The following is a 12,714-nucleotide window of genomic DNA, read 5'->3' as shown; positions in this document are numbered from 1 at the left end:
AGGGCTGGGTTAGGCTGGAGCTGGGAACTAAATCCAGGCTTTCCTATGAGGGTGGCAGGAACCCAATTACTTAAGCCACCACCACTGCTTCCCAGGGTCTGCATTAGCAGGAAGCTGGAGTCAGGAGCCACAGCCAGGCCTCGAATCCAGCTACTCTGATGTGCAATGTGGGCATCTTAACCACGAGGCCAAATGTCCATTCCAACACATACAATTTTTGTGTGTCCATGAAACATATAAAAAAAATTAAGAGATGACACATGTCAAGGGACTGCGCTGTGACGTGGCACAGAGAATCCTGTGTGTATCTGGCTGGCATCCGTGACCCCTGGGAAGAACCTGTACCTTTCAATGGCACTAAAACTGTGTCGCAGGTACGTGTGAGCATGCTGGGTATAGCTTTCTGGGGCACGAGCCCAGAGCCAGAGTAAGGATGGGGCAGAGTCCACAAAGTATGTGGACCCCAACCTTGCAGTTAACACAGCCTGACGGAGGACAGGAGAATACCATGTGTGCTGGGCTGGGTTTTCCAAGGCAGGGGCGACATTCCCAGTCTCTGCTTTGGAGACAGCCCCCCTGCATCAGAAGGCTCATTCTGTCTCTCCAAAGGGAGCTAACAGAAAGTGCGTGCTATGAGTGGCAAGGACTGACATGCCCGCTATCTGACTCCCACCCATCCATGCGGTGTCACTAAGGCTTTGGTCCTTCTGTCCTGAGCAGGCCGTCAATCGTCAACCAGTGCTTTTTCACTGTTGACACTCCTCGGCCTCCATATTGGGCCGCTCCCACTTCTCTGCAGCCTGCAACCTTCCACACCAGGGTGGGGAGAGCAGACAAGGAGTGCATCCAGCCTGGCGTGGCATGCGTGGCCCAGGCCTGGGTGGGTGGGGGCTGCCTGGTGCTAAGGACCAAGCCCTGCAGGACAGCAGCCTGATCCTGCTCCACAAGACAACAGGGCCAGGCTGTGTGTCTATAGAGACAGCTGAAAAACACAAGTTTGTAAGAAGATGCTGACCAGAGTTTTTCTCTCCAGTCTTTGCCCCCACTTGTGAAGCACATACCTCCTGGCTTTTCTGTAGAAGCCAGTCCGCGTAGGCCCACACCAGCTGTTGGTCTAAGCAGTAGGTGAGGAAGTCAACGATGTATTCGTACAGGTCAGCGCGCGTGGAGTCCTGCACGTCCCCGTTCACGATGCTCACCCACAGCTGGGAAGAACACAGATGGAGAGAAAGAATTGCAAATGTTTAAATCGAGATCCTTTTTTTTTTTTTTTTTTTTTTTTTTTTGCAGAAATAAATGTAGGGGCTGGCACTGTGGCATAGCCCATAAAGCCACCGTCTGCAGCGCCGGCATCCCATATGGGCTCTGGTTTGAGTCTTGACTGCTCCACTTCCCATCCAGTTCCCTGCTAATGACCTGGAAAAGCAGCAAAAGACGGCCCAAGTGCTCAGACCCCTGCACCCACGTGGGAAACCTAAAAGAAGCTCCTGGCTCTTGCTTCAAGTTGGCGCAGCTCTGGCCGCTGAGGCCGTTTGGGGAGTGAACCAGCCATCGGAAGACTTCTCTCTCTCTGCCTCTGCCTCACCCTCTTATCTCTGAAACTCTGCCTTTCAAATAAATAAATCTTTTTTTTAAAGAAATGCAAAAATAGATGATTCAGGAAATCAAAAATACACACCCCTGAGTTTGTTTTCCTCCTTCCTTCCTTCCTTCCTTCCTCGCTCCCTGACTCCCACCCTCTCTTTCATTAAGGTAGCACAGCAAATGGTAACTACAACTGACAGGGAGAGACAAATGATTAAAAATGTTCCCTTGCAGCCGGCATTTGGCAGGACGTGCTTGGGAACCCTGCATCCCGTATTAGAGTGCCTGGGTTCAAGTCCCGGCTCTGCTTCCCACAGATGTGCCCTCTGAGAGGCAGATGTGATGGCTCCAGTACTAGGATCCCCACCACTGACACGGGAGACCCAGACCAGGTTCGGAGCCCCTCGCTTCAGCTTGGCCCAGCCCCTCTCCCCTTTTGCAGGCATCTGGGGAGTGAACCAGCAGATGGAAGATCTGTTTTTCTGCCTTTTAAATAAATAGAAAAAACAAAATTCAAATAAAAAAAAAAGTTTCTCATGAAATAAATGCAATGGTCTCTGATGATATGGTGACACAGGAGAAACTCACCTGCAAACATCTGACTGGCTCAATTCCCATCAGCTCTGCCACAGGACTTCTCATTTTTTGAAGTCCCTTTCTCCAGACTGGAACAGGCAGATGTTGCACCTTTTACAAAGCTCTGGTGTCTCTGTCCCCTTGTGTTCCTGCTGTCTTTCGCACAGCAGGGTCTGGATGGATTCCCACGATACAAAGCCTTGCTATTTCATCCAGAAAGTTCCCTAGCAGGTCAACTGCCGCTCCCCTTCAGCGCCCCAGAGGGAGGCAGCATCACCAGGGGCAGAAGGCTGGAGCTTGAAGAGACTCCTGCTGCACCACCTGTGTGCGAGCCTTCTCCACCTGTCCCCGGCACTGCCTCTGTGGGCCACAGCACCAGCAGGAAGCCCAAGAAGCAGGGCAGGCGGCACAGACTGCACTTCGGATGGCAGCATCCCAGGGTTCACAGGATGCAGGCTATGCATCTCTTACTGGAAAGGCTCAGGACCAGAAGCGGTTTTGGACTTTAGTGTTTTAGTTTTTTTTTTTTTTTTTTTTCTCTTTTCAGATTTGGGAATACTTGCATATATACATAATAAGGCACCTTGGGGATGGGACCAAAACTAAACATGAAATTCATTTATGTGTTTTTCTTAAAGATTTATTTATTTATTTATTTGAAAGTCAAAGCTACAGAGAGAGAAGGAGAGAGAGAAAGAGAAAGATCTTCCATCTACTGGTTTACTCCCCAGTTGGCTATAATGGCTGGGGCTGGGCCAGACCAAAGCCAGGAGCCAGGAGCTTCTTCCGGGTCTCCCACGTGGGTGGAAGGGCCCCAGCATTTGAGCCATCTTTTGTGTCTTTTCCCAGGCCATTAGTAGGGAGCTGGATCAGAAGTGGAGCAGCTGGGACTCAAACAAGCCCCCATATGGGATGCTGGTGTCATGGCCAGTGTCACAGCTTTACCCACTATGCCGTAACACCAGTCTCTTTTCTATATCTTATACACACACACCTTACACACATAGTCTAAAGGCAATTTTATACTACATATAGTCTTAAAAATATTTATCTATTCGATAGGCACAGTGTCAGAGAGAGGGAGAGTCAGAGATTTTCCATTTGCTGGTTCACTCCCCAAATGGCCACAACAGCTGGGGTTGGTCCAAGCCAAAGTCAGGAGCCCAGAGCTTCACCCAGCTCTCCCATGTGGGTGCAGAGGCCCAAGCACTTGGGTCATCTGCTGCTGCCTTCTCAGGCACATTAGCAGGAAGCTAGACTGGAAGCAGAGCAGCCAGCATTTGAACGGGCCTTCCAATATGGGTTGTTAGTATTGCAAGCAGCACCTTAACCCACTGTGCCACAACACTGGCCCCTGTACAGTGTTAGTTTTTTTTTTTTTTTTTTTTTAACTTTATTTTAAGACTTATTTATCGGGGCCAGCATTGTGGTGTAGTGGGTAAAGCCACCAACTGCAGTGCCACCATCCCATGTGGGTGGTGGTTCGAGTCGGGCTACTCCACTTCAGATCCAGCTCCCTGCTATGGCCTGGGAAAGCAGTAGAGGTGGCCCAAGTACTTGGGCCCTGCACTCATGTGGGAGACCCAGAAGAAGCTACTGGCTCCTGGCTTCGGATTGACCCAGCTCCGGCCACTGTGGATGTTTGGAGAGTGAATTAGCAGATGGAAGACCTCTCCCTCTCTTTCTCTCTGGATCTGCCTCTTTGTAACTCTGCCTTTCACATAAATAAATAAATCTTTTTAAAAATCTATTTATTTGTTTGTTTGAATGGCAGAATTACAGAGACAGGAAGTGACAGAGAGACAGACAGAGCTTCTACCCACTCCCCCAAATGGCCTTAGTGACAGGCAGTAGTCCAGGCCAAATCCAAGAGCCAGGGGCTTCATTCTGGTCTCCCACATGGGTGGCAGGGGCCGACGTACCTGAGCCATCTTCTACTGAATTCCCAGGCACATTAGCAGGGAGCTGCGATGGAGCTGGTGCTCATGTGGGATGCTGGAATCACAGGAGGTGACTTACCCCGCTGCGCCACAATGCTGGCTCCCTCGATGTTTTAAACAATATCACGCATAATTGAAAATGTGATGTTGTCTAAGTTTCCACTTGTGGCCTCAAGTCCCGACTCAAAAAGCTTCAGATTTTAGAGTATTTTAGAGTTTTGGATTTGGACCACTTGTTTCTTCCACACTGTATTTCCCAACTAAGTAACTTACTCATACTCTGAAATGGGTTTTTTTAAAATAGAATTGTGCCATATTTGGAGACTTAATCCACAGTATTTATTTTAAACATTCTTCAAAATCTTATTTTAATTTTATTCGAAAGGCAGAGAGACAGAGAGAGAGATATTCCATCCGCTGGTTTGCCCTCTGAATGCCGACAACAGCCAGGGCTGGACCAGGCTGGAACCAGGAGCTCAAATTCCATCCGGGTCTCCTGCGTGGGTGGCAGGGACCCCGGAACACCTGCTGCCTCCCAGGATGCACAGTAGAAGGAAGCTGCAATTGAAAGCAGAGCCAGGACTGGCACCCGACCACCACTCCAGCACGGGATGCAGGCATCCCGAGCAGTGTCTTACCAACTACTCCAAATGTCTGCGCCATGACAAGGTCATGTTTTAAAAACTAAAACTTATATCTCTAACCCCCAAATCTACTTTTGTCACGGGGTGCACATGGACGGAAAGCCGGTTTTCATTTTTTTAAACTGTGCTCTACAGTCATATTCCAGTGACAATTTCTCAAGCAACCAAAGATCGACTCCACGTTTCTCTTTGCCAAACTCCTGATGCTGCCTTTAGCCTGGTGAATACAGCGGATGTTCTTGGCTGCTCACAGAACAAAACAAAAATGGCAGAGCAGGAAACCACCATGCAAAGCAGAACAAGTGGATAACAAAGAACAGAAGGGAGAGAATCTGTTGAAGAGTGTGAGATGAGTTTTTTTTTTTTTTTTTTTCCAAGCTCAGCAGTAACATGTAAGATACAAGACAAAGATTGCTAAACCGGATGTCATTCTACAGATTCAGACGTGGAACCCCTGCTGGGTTGCCTGGAATTCTGGGCCAGACACCAGCTTCACCAGTGACCAGGAGTGTGGCCTTGATTAGTTCTGTGCTGTCACAGGAGTCATGGTCATAAGAATTCACAAGATCTTGGGGCCGGTGCTGTGGCGCAGCAGGTAAAACCGCTGCCTGCAGTGCCGGTATCCCATGTGGATGCTGATTTGAGACCCAGCTGTTCCACTTCCGACCCAGCTCTCTGCTGTGGCCTGGGAAAGCAGTAGAAGATGGCCCAGGTCCTTGGGCTCCTGCACCCACGTGGGAGACCCAGAGGAAGCTCCTGGCTCCTGGCTTTGGATTGATGCAGCTCCAGCCATTGCGGCCAGTTGGGGAGTGAAACAGCAGATGGAAGACCTCTCTTTCTGCCTCTCCTACTCTCTCTGTGTAACTCTTTCAAATAAATAAATAAATCTTTAAAAAGAATTCACAAGAGCTAATGTCACTGACAGTGAAGACTATAAACTCAACTGCTATTCGCTATCTCAATTTTCTGATAAGGCAGTGACGTCACAAGCCTTGCAGCTCAGTAAGGGGTCATATTTTCAAGCTGATTGTATAGAAGTAGAGGTGAGGGAGGATGCTGGGGAGAGGAACTAGAGGGAGGCTGGATAACGGGAACTGAAATATAGTTAGACAGGAGCAAAAAGTCATGTTATTCCACAACACAACAAGGAGACTACAGATCATAACAATTTATCATGTATCCTATAAAGTACTAGAAGAGGGGCCATCACTGTGGCGTAGCAGGTAAAGCTGCATCCCATATGGGTGCTAGTTCAAGTCCCAGCTGTTCCACTTCCAATCCAACTCTCTGCTATGAGCTGGGAAAGCAGTAGAAGATGGCCCAAGTCCTTGGGCCCTTGTATCTGTGTGGGAGTCCTGGAAGAAGCTCCTGGCTCCAGATCGGCTCAGCTTCAGCTGTTGCAGCCAATTGGGCAGTGAATCAGCAGATGGAAGGCCTCTCTCTCTCTGCCTCTCCTCTCTCTGTTTCTCTGACTTTCAAATAAATAAATAAATCTTTAAAAAAATAAATAAAGTACTAGAAGAGAAGAGTGTGACGTTTCCCAACAGAAAGAAGTGATAAATTTCAGGAGACGGGTATACAAATTAACCTGATTTCATCATTACACTTTGTGTACATCAATCAAATTATCCCATGGTACCCCTACACATTGGTACAAAGATTATGTATCAATTAAAAGGTTAACAAAATAAATCACAATTTTAATTTTAAATTCTTCAGTTTCCAAAAACTCTATCTTGATCATGTTCTTTAAATGGCAAAAAAAAAAAAAAAAAAAAAGACAAACCTTAGCCAACACGTCTAGGAATTTACTTTCTCAATAAAAAAGGTGGGTCTCTGTAATTTGTGATTTTTTTAGAGTAACACCTGGTGACCAGTACCGATTTTAACATAATGCTGAAACACTTCTGAACTCACCTGAACGGCGGCAGCATCTTGGTTGTTATAGTGATACAGCAATCCAAGTGCAAAATACCTGGAAGAGAACAAGGTGGTCAGTGCAACCTCCCCCTACCACCTCTGAAGGGGCCTCCGACCCTCACACCCCCTCACCCTGCCCCTGCTTAACTCAGAGATCAACAGTAAATTCTGAGCACAAAAGCATCCTCATTTTGGATTATTTATTTATTTATGGTACAAAAAACACATGTTTTGTCCATTTCTAAAAGGATCCAATTCTAATCTAAGATGAGCTGGAAAAGAAAAAACTATAATGATACTTCAGAAAGAAATAAAATTGCTCTACAATTTGCTCTAAATATGAATATACAATCCCACATATCCTTAGTTAAGTGTTATTATTAACCCCTCACAGGGTATTAAACAAATAAGCAGAGCTGTACTGAGCAGTGGCTGAAACAAGAGGAGGAGTCTGACTATTCAACAGCGGTAAATGTCCAGGCTCCGGCCATCACAGACAAGTCAGGAAGAGCCCGGAGGGAGAGTTCTAGAACCTGAGCCGCAATCCAGGCTTCCTGACTTGTGAACTGTGTGGCCTTGAGAAGTTTATTTTCCTCAGTCCTCATTTACTATTGGAAAGGGCCAGCAATGACATCGGCATCACCCTCCACACTCTCCCAAAGTCCTATTTTTTTTCTTTCCTCCTGAAGTTCTGTGGGTGAGCCAGTCCCTGGTCATGCTCCTTCCTAGCAGATGAGTAGAGAAAAGTTGACCTTGCAAGAGACTGGCTCTCTCCCCTCTAAGAGCAAACTCAAAATCCTGATGTGTCTGCAGGAATCCTTCCCATATTATACTTTCTGGAAAGTTATACTGACTCAATGGAGCCTACTGTCCTGAGTCACCACCAGGAGTGATCGGTGGAAAATCTGAAATCCAGAAGCTGAGTCTTTCTAAGTGCCAATGTGATGCTCAAAGTTTCAGAGTTTGAAGCATCGTGGAAAACAAAGTCTGAAACACTGCCAGTCCCAGGCACTTTAGATAAGGGATACTCCGTGTAGAATACCTTTCTACAGCCTATTTGAGTAACTCATGACGACGGCTGAAGCTACTAGGATGGGATCCAGTAGAGTAACCCCCCACGGTCTCTGTGGGATTTCATCCACAGGAGTATCATTTCAAATCATTAACAAAAATACAGACAAAAGTCTTACTGCTTAAATGAGGGATCACCTTGGGAGTTGGCGCTGTGGCGTAGAAGGTTAAGCCTCAGCCTGTGGCCCAGGCATCCCATATGGGTGCCGGTTCAAGCCCCTGCTGCTCCAGTTCCAAACCAGATCCTTGCTAATGGCCTAGGAAAGCAGCAGAAGTGCTTGGGGCCCTGTACCCATGGGGGAGTCCCAGAAGAAGCTCCTGGATCCTGGCTTTGGGTCAGCCCAATTCTGGACATTGTGGCCGTTTCAGGAGTGAACCAGCAGATAGAAGACCTCTCTCTTTCTCCCTCTTTCTGTCTGTAACTCTGCCTCTCAAATAAAAATAAATAAATCTTAACATGAGGGCTCACCTAACCCTTCTCATATTAAAAGCAATCCCTTAATCAATCTATCTATCTATCTAGGAGACAGAGACAGAGAAAGGGCTTCTATCCCCTGGTTCACTCCCCAAATGATTGCAACGGCCGTGATCAAAGCTCCGAGCCAAGAACCAGCAACTCAATCCGGGTCTCCCATGTGGGTGGCAGGAAGCCAGTTAATTACTTGAGCCATCACTGCTGCCTCCTAGGGCCTGCACTGGCAGGAAACTGGAGGCAGGAGCTGTCGCTGGGATCAAACCCAGGTACTGTGATATGGTACGCTGGCATCCCAGCGGGCATCTTAGCTGCTGGGCCAAATGCTTGCTCCCACTCCACCCACTTTATTTTTTATTTATTTATTTTTTTGACAGGCAGAGTGGACAGTGAGAGAGAGAGACAGAGAGAAAGGTCTTCCTTGCCGTTGGTTCACCCTCCAATGGCCACCGCGGATGGCGCGCTGCAGCCGGCGCACTGCGCTGATCCAAAGCCAGGAGCCAGGTGCTTCTCCTGGTCTCCCATGGGGTGCAGGGCCCAAGCACTTGGGCCATCCTCCACTGCCTTCCCGGGCCACAGCAGAGAGCTGGCCTGGAAGAGGGGCAACCGGGACAGAATCCGGCGCCCTGACCGGGACTAGAACCCCGGTGTGCCGGCGCCGCAAGGCGGAGGATTAGCTTAGTGAGCCGCGGTGCCGGCCAACCCACTTTATTTTTAAAAATAAGAAAACTGAGGCTTAGAACGGTTGGGCTACATGACCACCAGCCCCAGAGGAAGAAGCAGCTGGCCCTAATCAAGCCAGTCACTATATATTAACTGTCGACTGTACATAAGGCTGCCTACTAACTTGTGCATGGATGAAGGCAGAGTTTTAAAACTACTGCTTGTGTCAACCAGATCAGGAAGCCTCGTTAAAGAAGAGGTATGAGGATGAATGCCCTCTAAGACCCCACACGTGGTGACGAGAGGGATGTGATCAGGAGCGCTTGGCACCTGTCGTCACTGTGATGTCAAGGCAGTTACTGCACAAATCCTTAAGAAGCCAAATGTCACACTGGCTAAGCAGCTTCACAGTGGTCTCTGGGCAAAGGGCACTGGCGTGGGGTGCAGCAGGGCTGGGCGGGACACACACACACACACACACACACTCACACACACACACACTCACACACACACACACACACACGGTGCCGGCAGGAGGAGAGCACTCACTCAGGGCCCTGGTGTGGGGTGCAGCAGGGCTGTGCGGGACACACACACACACATACACGTATACACACACACACACACACACACACCCGGCACCCGCAGGAGGAGAGCGCTCACTCAGGGCCCTGGCGTGGGGTGCAGCAGGGCTGGGCGGGACACACACACCCAGTGCTGGCAGGAGGAGGGCGTTCACTCACTTTTTGTGCTTCTGCAGCCAGGCAGCGCTGTCGGTTAGCAGACAGAAGTTCTCGGTCACCAGCAGGTCCAGCAGGCTGTCCTGGTCGGCCTCTGCGTACAGCTTGAGCAAGGCCGTGTCGATGTCTTCCTTGTAGCCGTTGGCAACCTCGGAGCTGCGCACTTCGTTGAGGTAGCTCATGAGGAAGCGCTTGCACTGGGCCACCTTCTCCTGGTCCCCTTGCGTCAGCTGGTTGAGGTCTGCGTAGTCGTGCAGAGGAGGGTGAGACCGGGTGAATGAAGAGGAGGTGGGCAACAGGAAGGGGTAGAGAGAGATCAGCTCCCGGACGTCAAGCTGGCCGCTTCTGCAATTACAGTGTCAAACTAAATGAAGCAAAAAGAGAGAAAGACTACACATAGGCACACAAAACGACACTGAGGGCAGTGCACGTCGGCACACGGCAACGGGGGCTGGGTGTGGGGCGAGCACACCACGGTGACACTCCTAAGTGGCGTCAAACTGGGTGCACGTCACCGGGTTCCGAAAAGAGGGCAGGCGGGGCACAAGGGTAGGAGACACACACACACACACACACACACACACACACACACACAAGTGTGGAAGTGGCATGGAGACCCCTGGGCTGCTGGGCACACCCAGTGCAGCACGGGACTCCCTGGGAAGCCAGGCGGGCAAAGCCACCCCCGGGAGAGCACAGTACACCTGCCCGAGCAGAGTCGGCATTGCAGTTCTTCACAGCCAACAGTGTCCTGACACCAAGTTAGAAACATGCGTCAAAGCCAGTTCCACTTACAGCAGGGAACTTGATAAGAACTCAATGGTGTCCTCGCCAGTCTTAGGACAAAAGACACAGACATATACTTGGGGATGGTTTCTGTGCTGACTCCAGAGAACTGCAGAGCAGAACAGTGGTAGGCTACGCGGAAACGGGCCAGCCTGGCGTCCCAGCCTTGGGAGGCCCGGCGAGCCACCCTGAGTGGTGGCCCGCCTCTGGTCCGCTGTGGCACCGCTTCCCATCTGCTCCCCTCCCGCCTGCTGGCTAACACCAGCTAATGCAGGCTGCTCTGAGCTGCACATGGCCACCCTGACCCAAGTCAGAAGCACCTTGTGGGAACGCTTGGGAGGCAAGAGAAGCCGGGGCCGCACTTCATCCATACTCCACCCAGCCACCCTCCACTCTCCCCTCCCTGGCTCCCTCACCTCCTGATCTTCAGTGGTTTGAACGACCCACAGGGCACATTGCAGACCTCTCAGCATGGCATCAAATCCCTTATTAAACCTTAGGACTTCAGCCTCAGCACCCCGCCCACATCGCTACACTTTGACCTCAGTGAATGCCATGCCTCCTGGCCTCTGCTGCTGCTTAGAGTGCTGGCTCACAATAGGATGCAGGCTTGTGCCCAGGGGGACGGCCAGCAGTGTCTGGAGGTAGTTATGTCTGGACAAGGGAATGCCCCCTGGCACTTGGGGTGGGGGAGGGGTCTGCTGCCCACGTGGCTGTGCACAAGACAGACCCCACACAACAACGAACCGTCTGGTCCCAGACAGCATCAGTGCCACAGTTGAGAAACCCCAGCTTGATATGGGAACGTGGGGCACTTCCGCTCATCGGCTACGATCCAGGACAAACATGGTAAAGAAAGATTCCTCTCTTGGCCAGCATCAGCCCATGGGGTGTTCCCGTGGCCCTGTGACGCCTCCAGTGCTCCATGGGTGCGTGGCAGTTTTCCAAACCAACGAGGGCCCTAACAACAGAGCCAGTCTTGCCCTTTACATCCCTCACTCTGATGCTGGGGGACCAGGTCTGATAAATGAGAGCGGGGCCGAACCCAGCGGCACGCGGGCCAGAGAGACGAGCAGGCAGCACACGCCCTGGGATGTGAGCCACGCACAGGTTCCCAGCTGCAGTGCTGGCCCCAGCACAGGGCTGACAAACTTGGAGGACAAGCCCCAGTTCACCAAGGGCAGAACATCGGCAGTGTTTACCGTGGGTATCAAATGGGAAGGTGAAACCGTCTGGGTCTCAGGAGTATTTACCTCCAACCTTAACTCCCTCGGTCACCCTCGTGACACAGGCTGTGAGCACTGGCCCACAGGTGGCAGCTGTCTGGAGGCTGAAGGGCAGGAGCCCTGTCCCGGTGACAGGTTGGCCCTACCCCTATTCTCCTACAATTTAAGGGACTTTTCCAGAAATGCACCCTGGGACAAATTAACCCGTGAGAAAAGGAAGATGTCACAGGATACCCCCGTGACCTGAATGAGGGGGGTCTGTGACCCCCACAGGTATCAAACAAGACGTGGTAGGAAAAGAGCTAGATCCCAGGAAGCAAAGAATCTGCTTAAACCCCAGAGCTACGGACCCACACAGGAGATACGATGGACAACAGCCCATGGGATGTGCCCACGTGAAAGTCATCTGGGGCATTGTTTCTCGAGGCGGGAGTCCCTCTGTACTTAGAATCTGTTCTCCACTCCTGGTTTTGAGACAGAGCAAGAGATCAGAGCTGCAGGGGGGCGGGGATGATGAAGATCGAGGCTGGGTCATTTGCGGATGTCCCCGGACAGAGATTCCCTGGACAGCGCCCCCGAGCGGCCACCGCTTAGGCTCTTACGCAGATGTAAGGGGGCCTTCCTGCTGCAGAATCGACTCCAGCGGGACACTCCGAGAGCCAGTTCCAAAGGCAGGGCCTTAGGGAGATATCTATCATAGCAGCTTGAACTTGAGCTTCTGCCGGGAGGGCAGCACCTGCTGAGAGGCAAGGGTGACAGAAGGTCCTCCCAGGACAGCCATGGGGATCAGGGGGATGGCGGAGGAAGGGCCAGGAGAGCCTGAGACTGAGAGAGAGAGAGACAGCGAGAGAATGCAACCATGACAGCCCGCCGGCGAGCCCCCTAGCAGGTGCAGAATCAACCTCAAGGCCAGAAGGGACCTCCCCAAGAGAAACTCAACTTCCTAAAAGACAGCTGACCGGGGATATCACATTAAAAAAATATCTGTTCAAGAGGGAGAGTTTTCACAAGTTCTCCCCAAAGCCCCCACTCTTTCCCTAAACTCACAGCTCCTTGTAAAATCCCTGGAGAAGAGGTGGTGTGGACAACGGT

At 50.8% G+C, this 12,714-nt stretch overlaps 1 protein-coding gene across 3 annotated transcripts in view; it reads right to left on the bottom strand.

The window, feature by feature from the left end:
- Positions 1-12,714, bottom strand: part of TGFBRAP1 (transforming growth factor beta receptor associated protein 1) — a 65,216-nt gene that overhangs the window by 9,969 nt on the left and 42,533 nt on the right. For all 3 annotated transcript variants that reach the window (XM_002709746.5, XM_070068701.1, XM_051834933.2), the window contains exons 6-8: positions 9,614-9,955; positions 6,662-6,719; positions 1,062-1,205 (exon numbers count right to left, since the gene is read on the bottom strand). In XM_002709746.5, coding sequence (XP_002709792.2) covers positions 1,062-1,205; positions 6,662-6,719; positions 9,614-9,955 — 544 coding nt within the window. The remainder of the gene's footprint in view (positions 1-1,061; positions 1,206-6,661; positions 6,720-9,613; positions 9,956-12,714) is intronic.

The sequence above is a fragment of the Oryctolagus cuniculus genome, chromosome 2, assembly GCF_964237555.1.
Source record: "Oryctolagus cuniculus chromosome 2, mOryCun1.1, whole genome shotgun sequence".
NCBI lineage: Eukaryota > Metazoa > Chordata > Mammalia > Lagomorpha > Leporidae > Oryctolagus > Oryctolagus cuniculus.
This window is presented reverse-complemented; position numbering and strand designations above follow the sequence as displayed.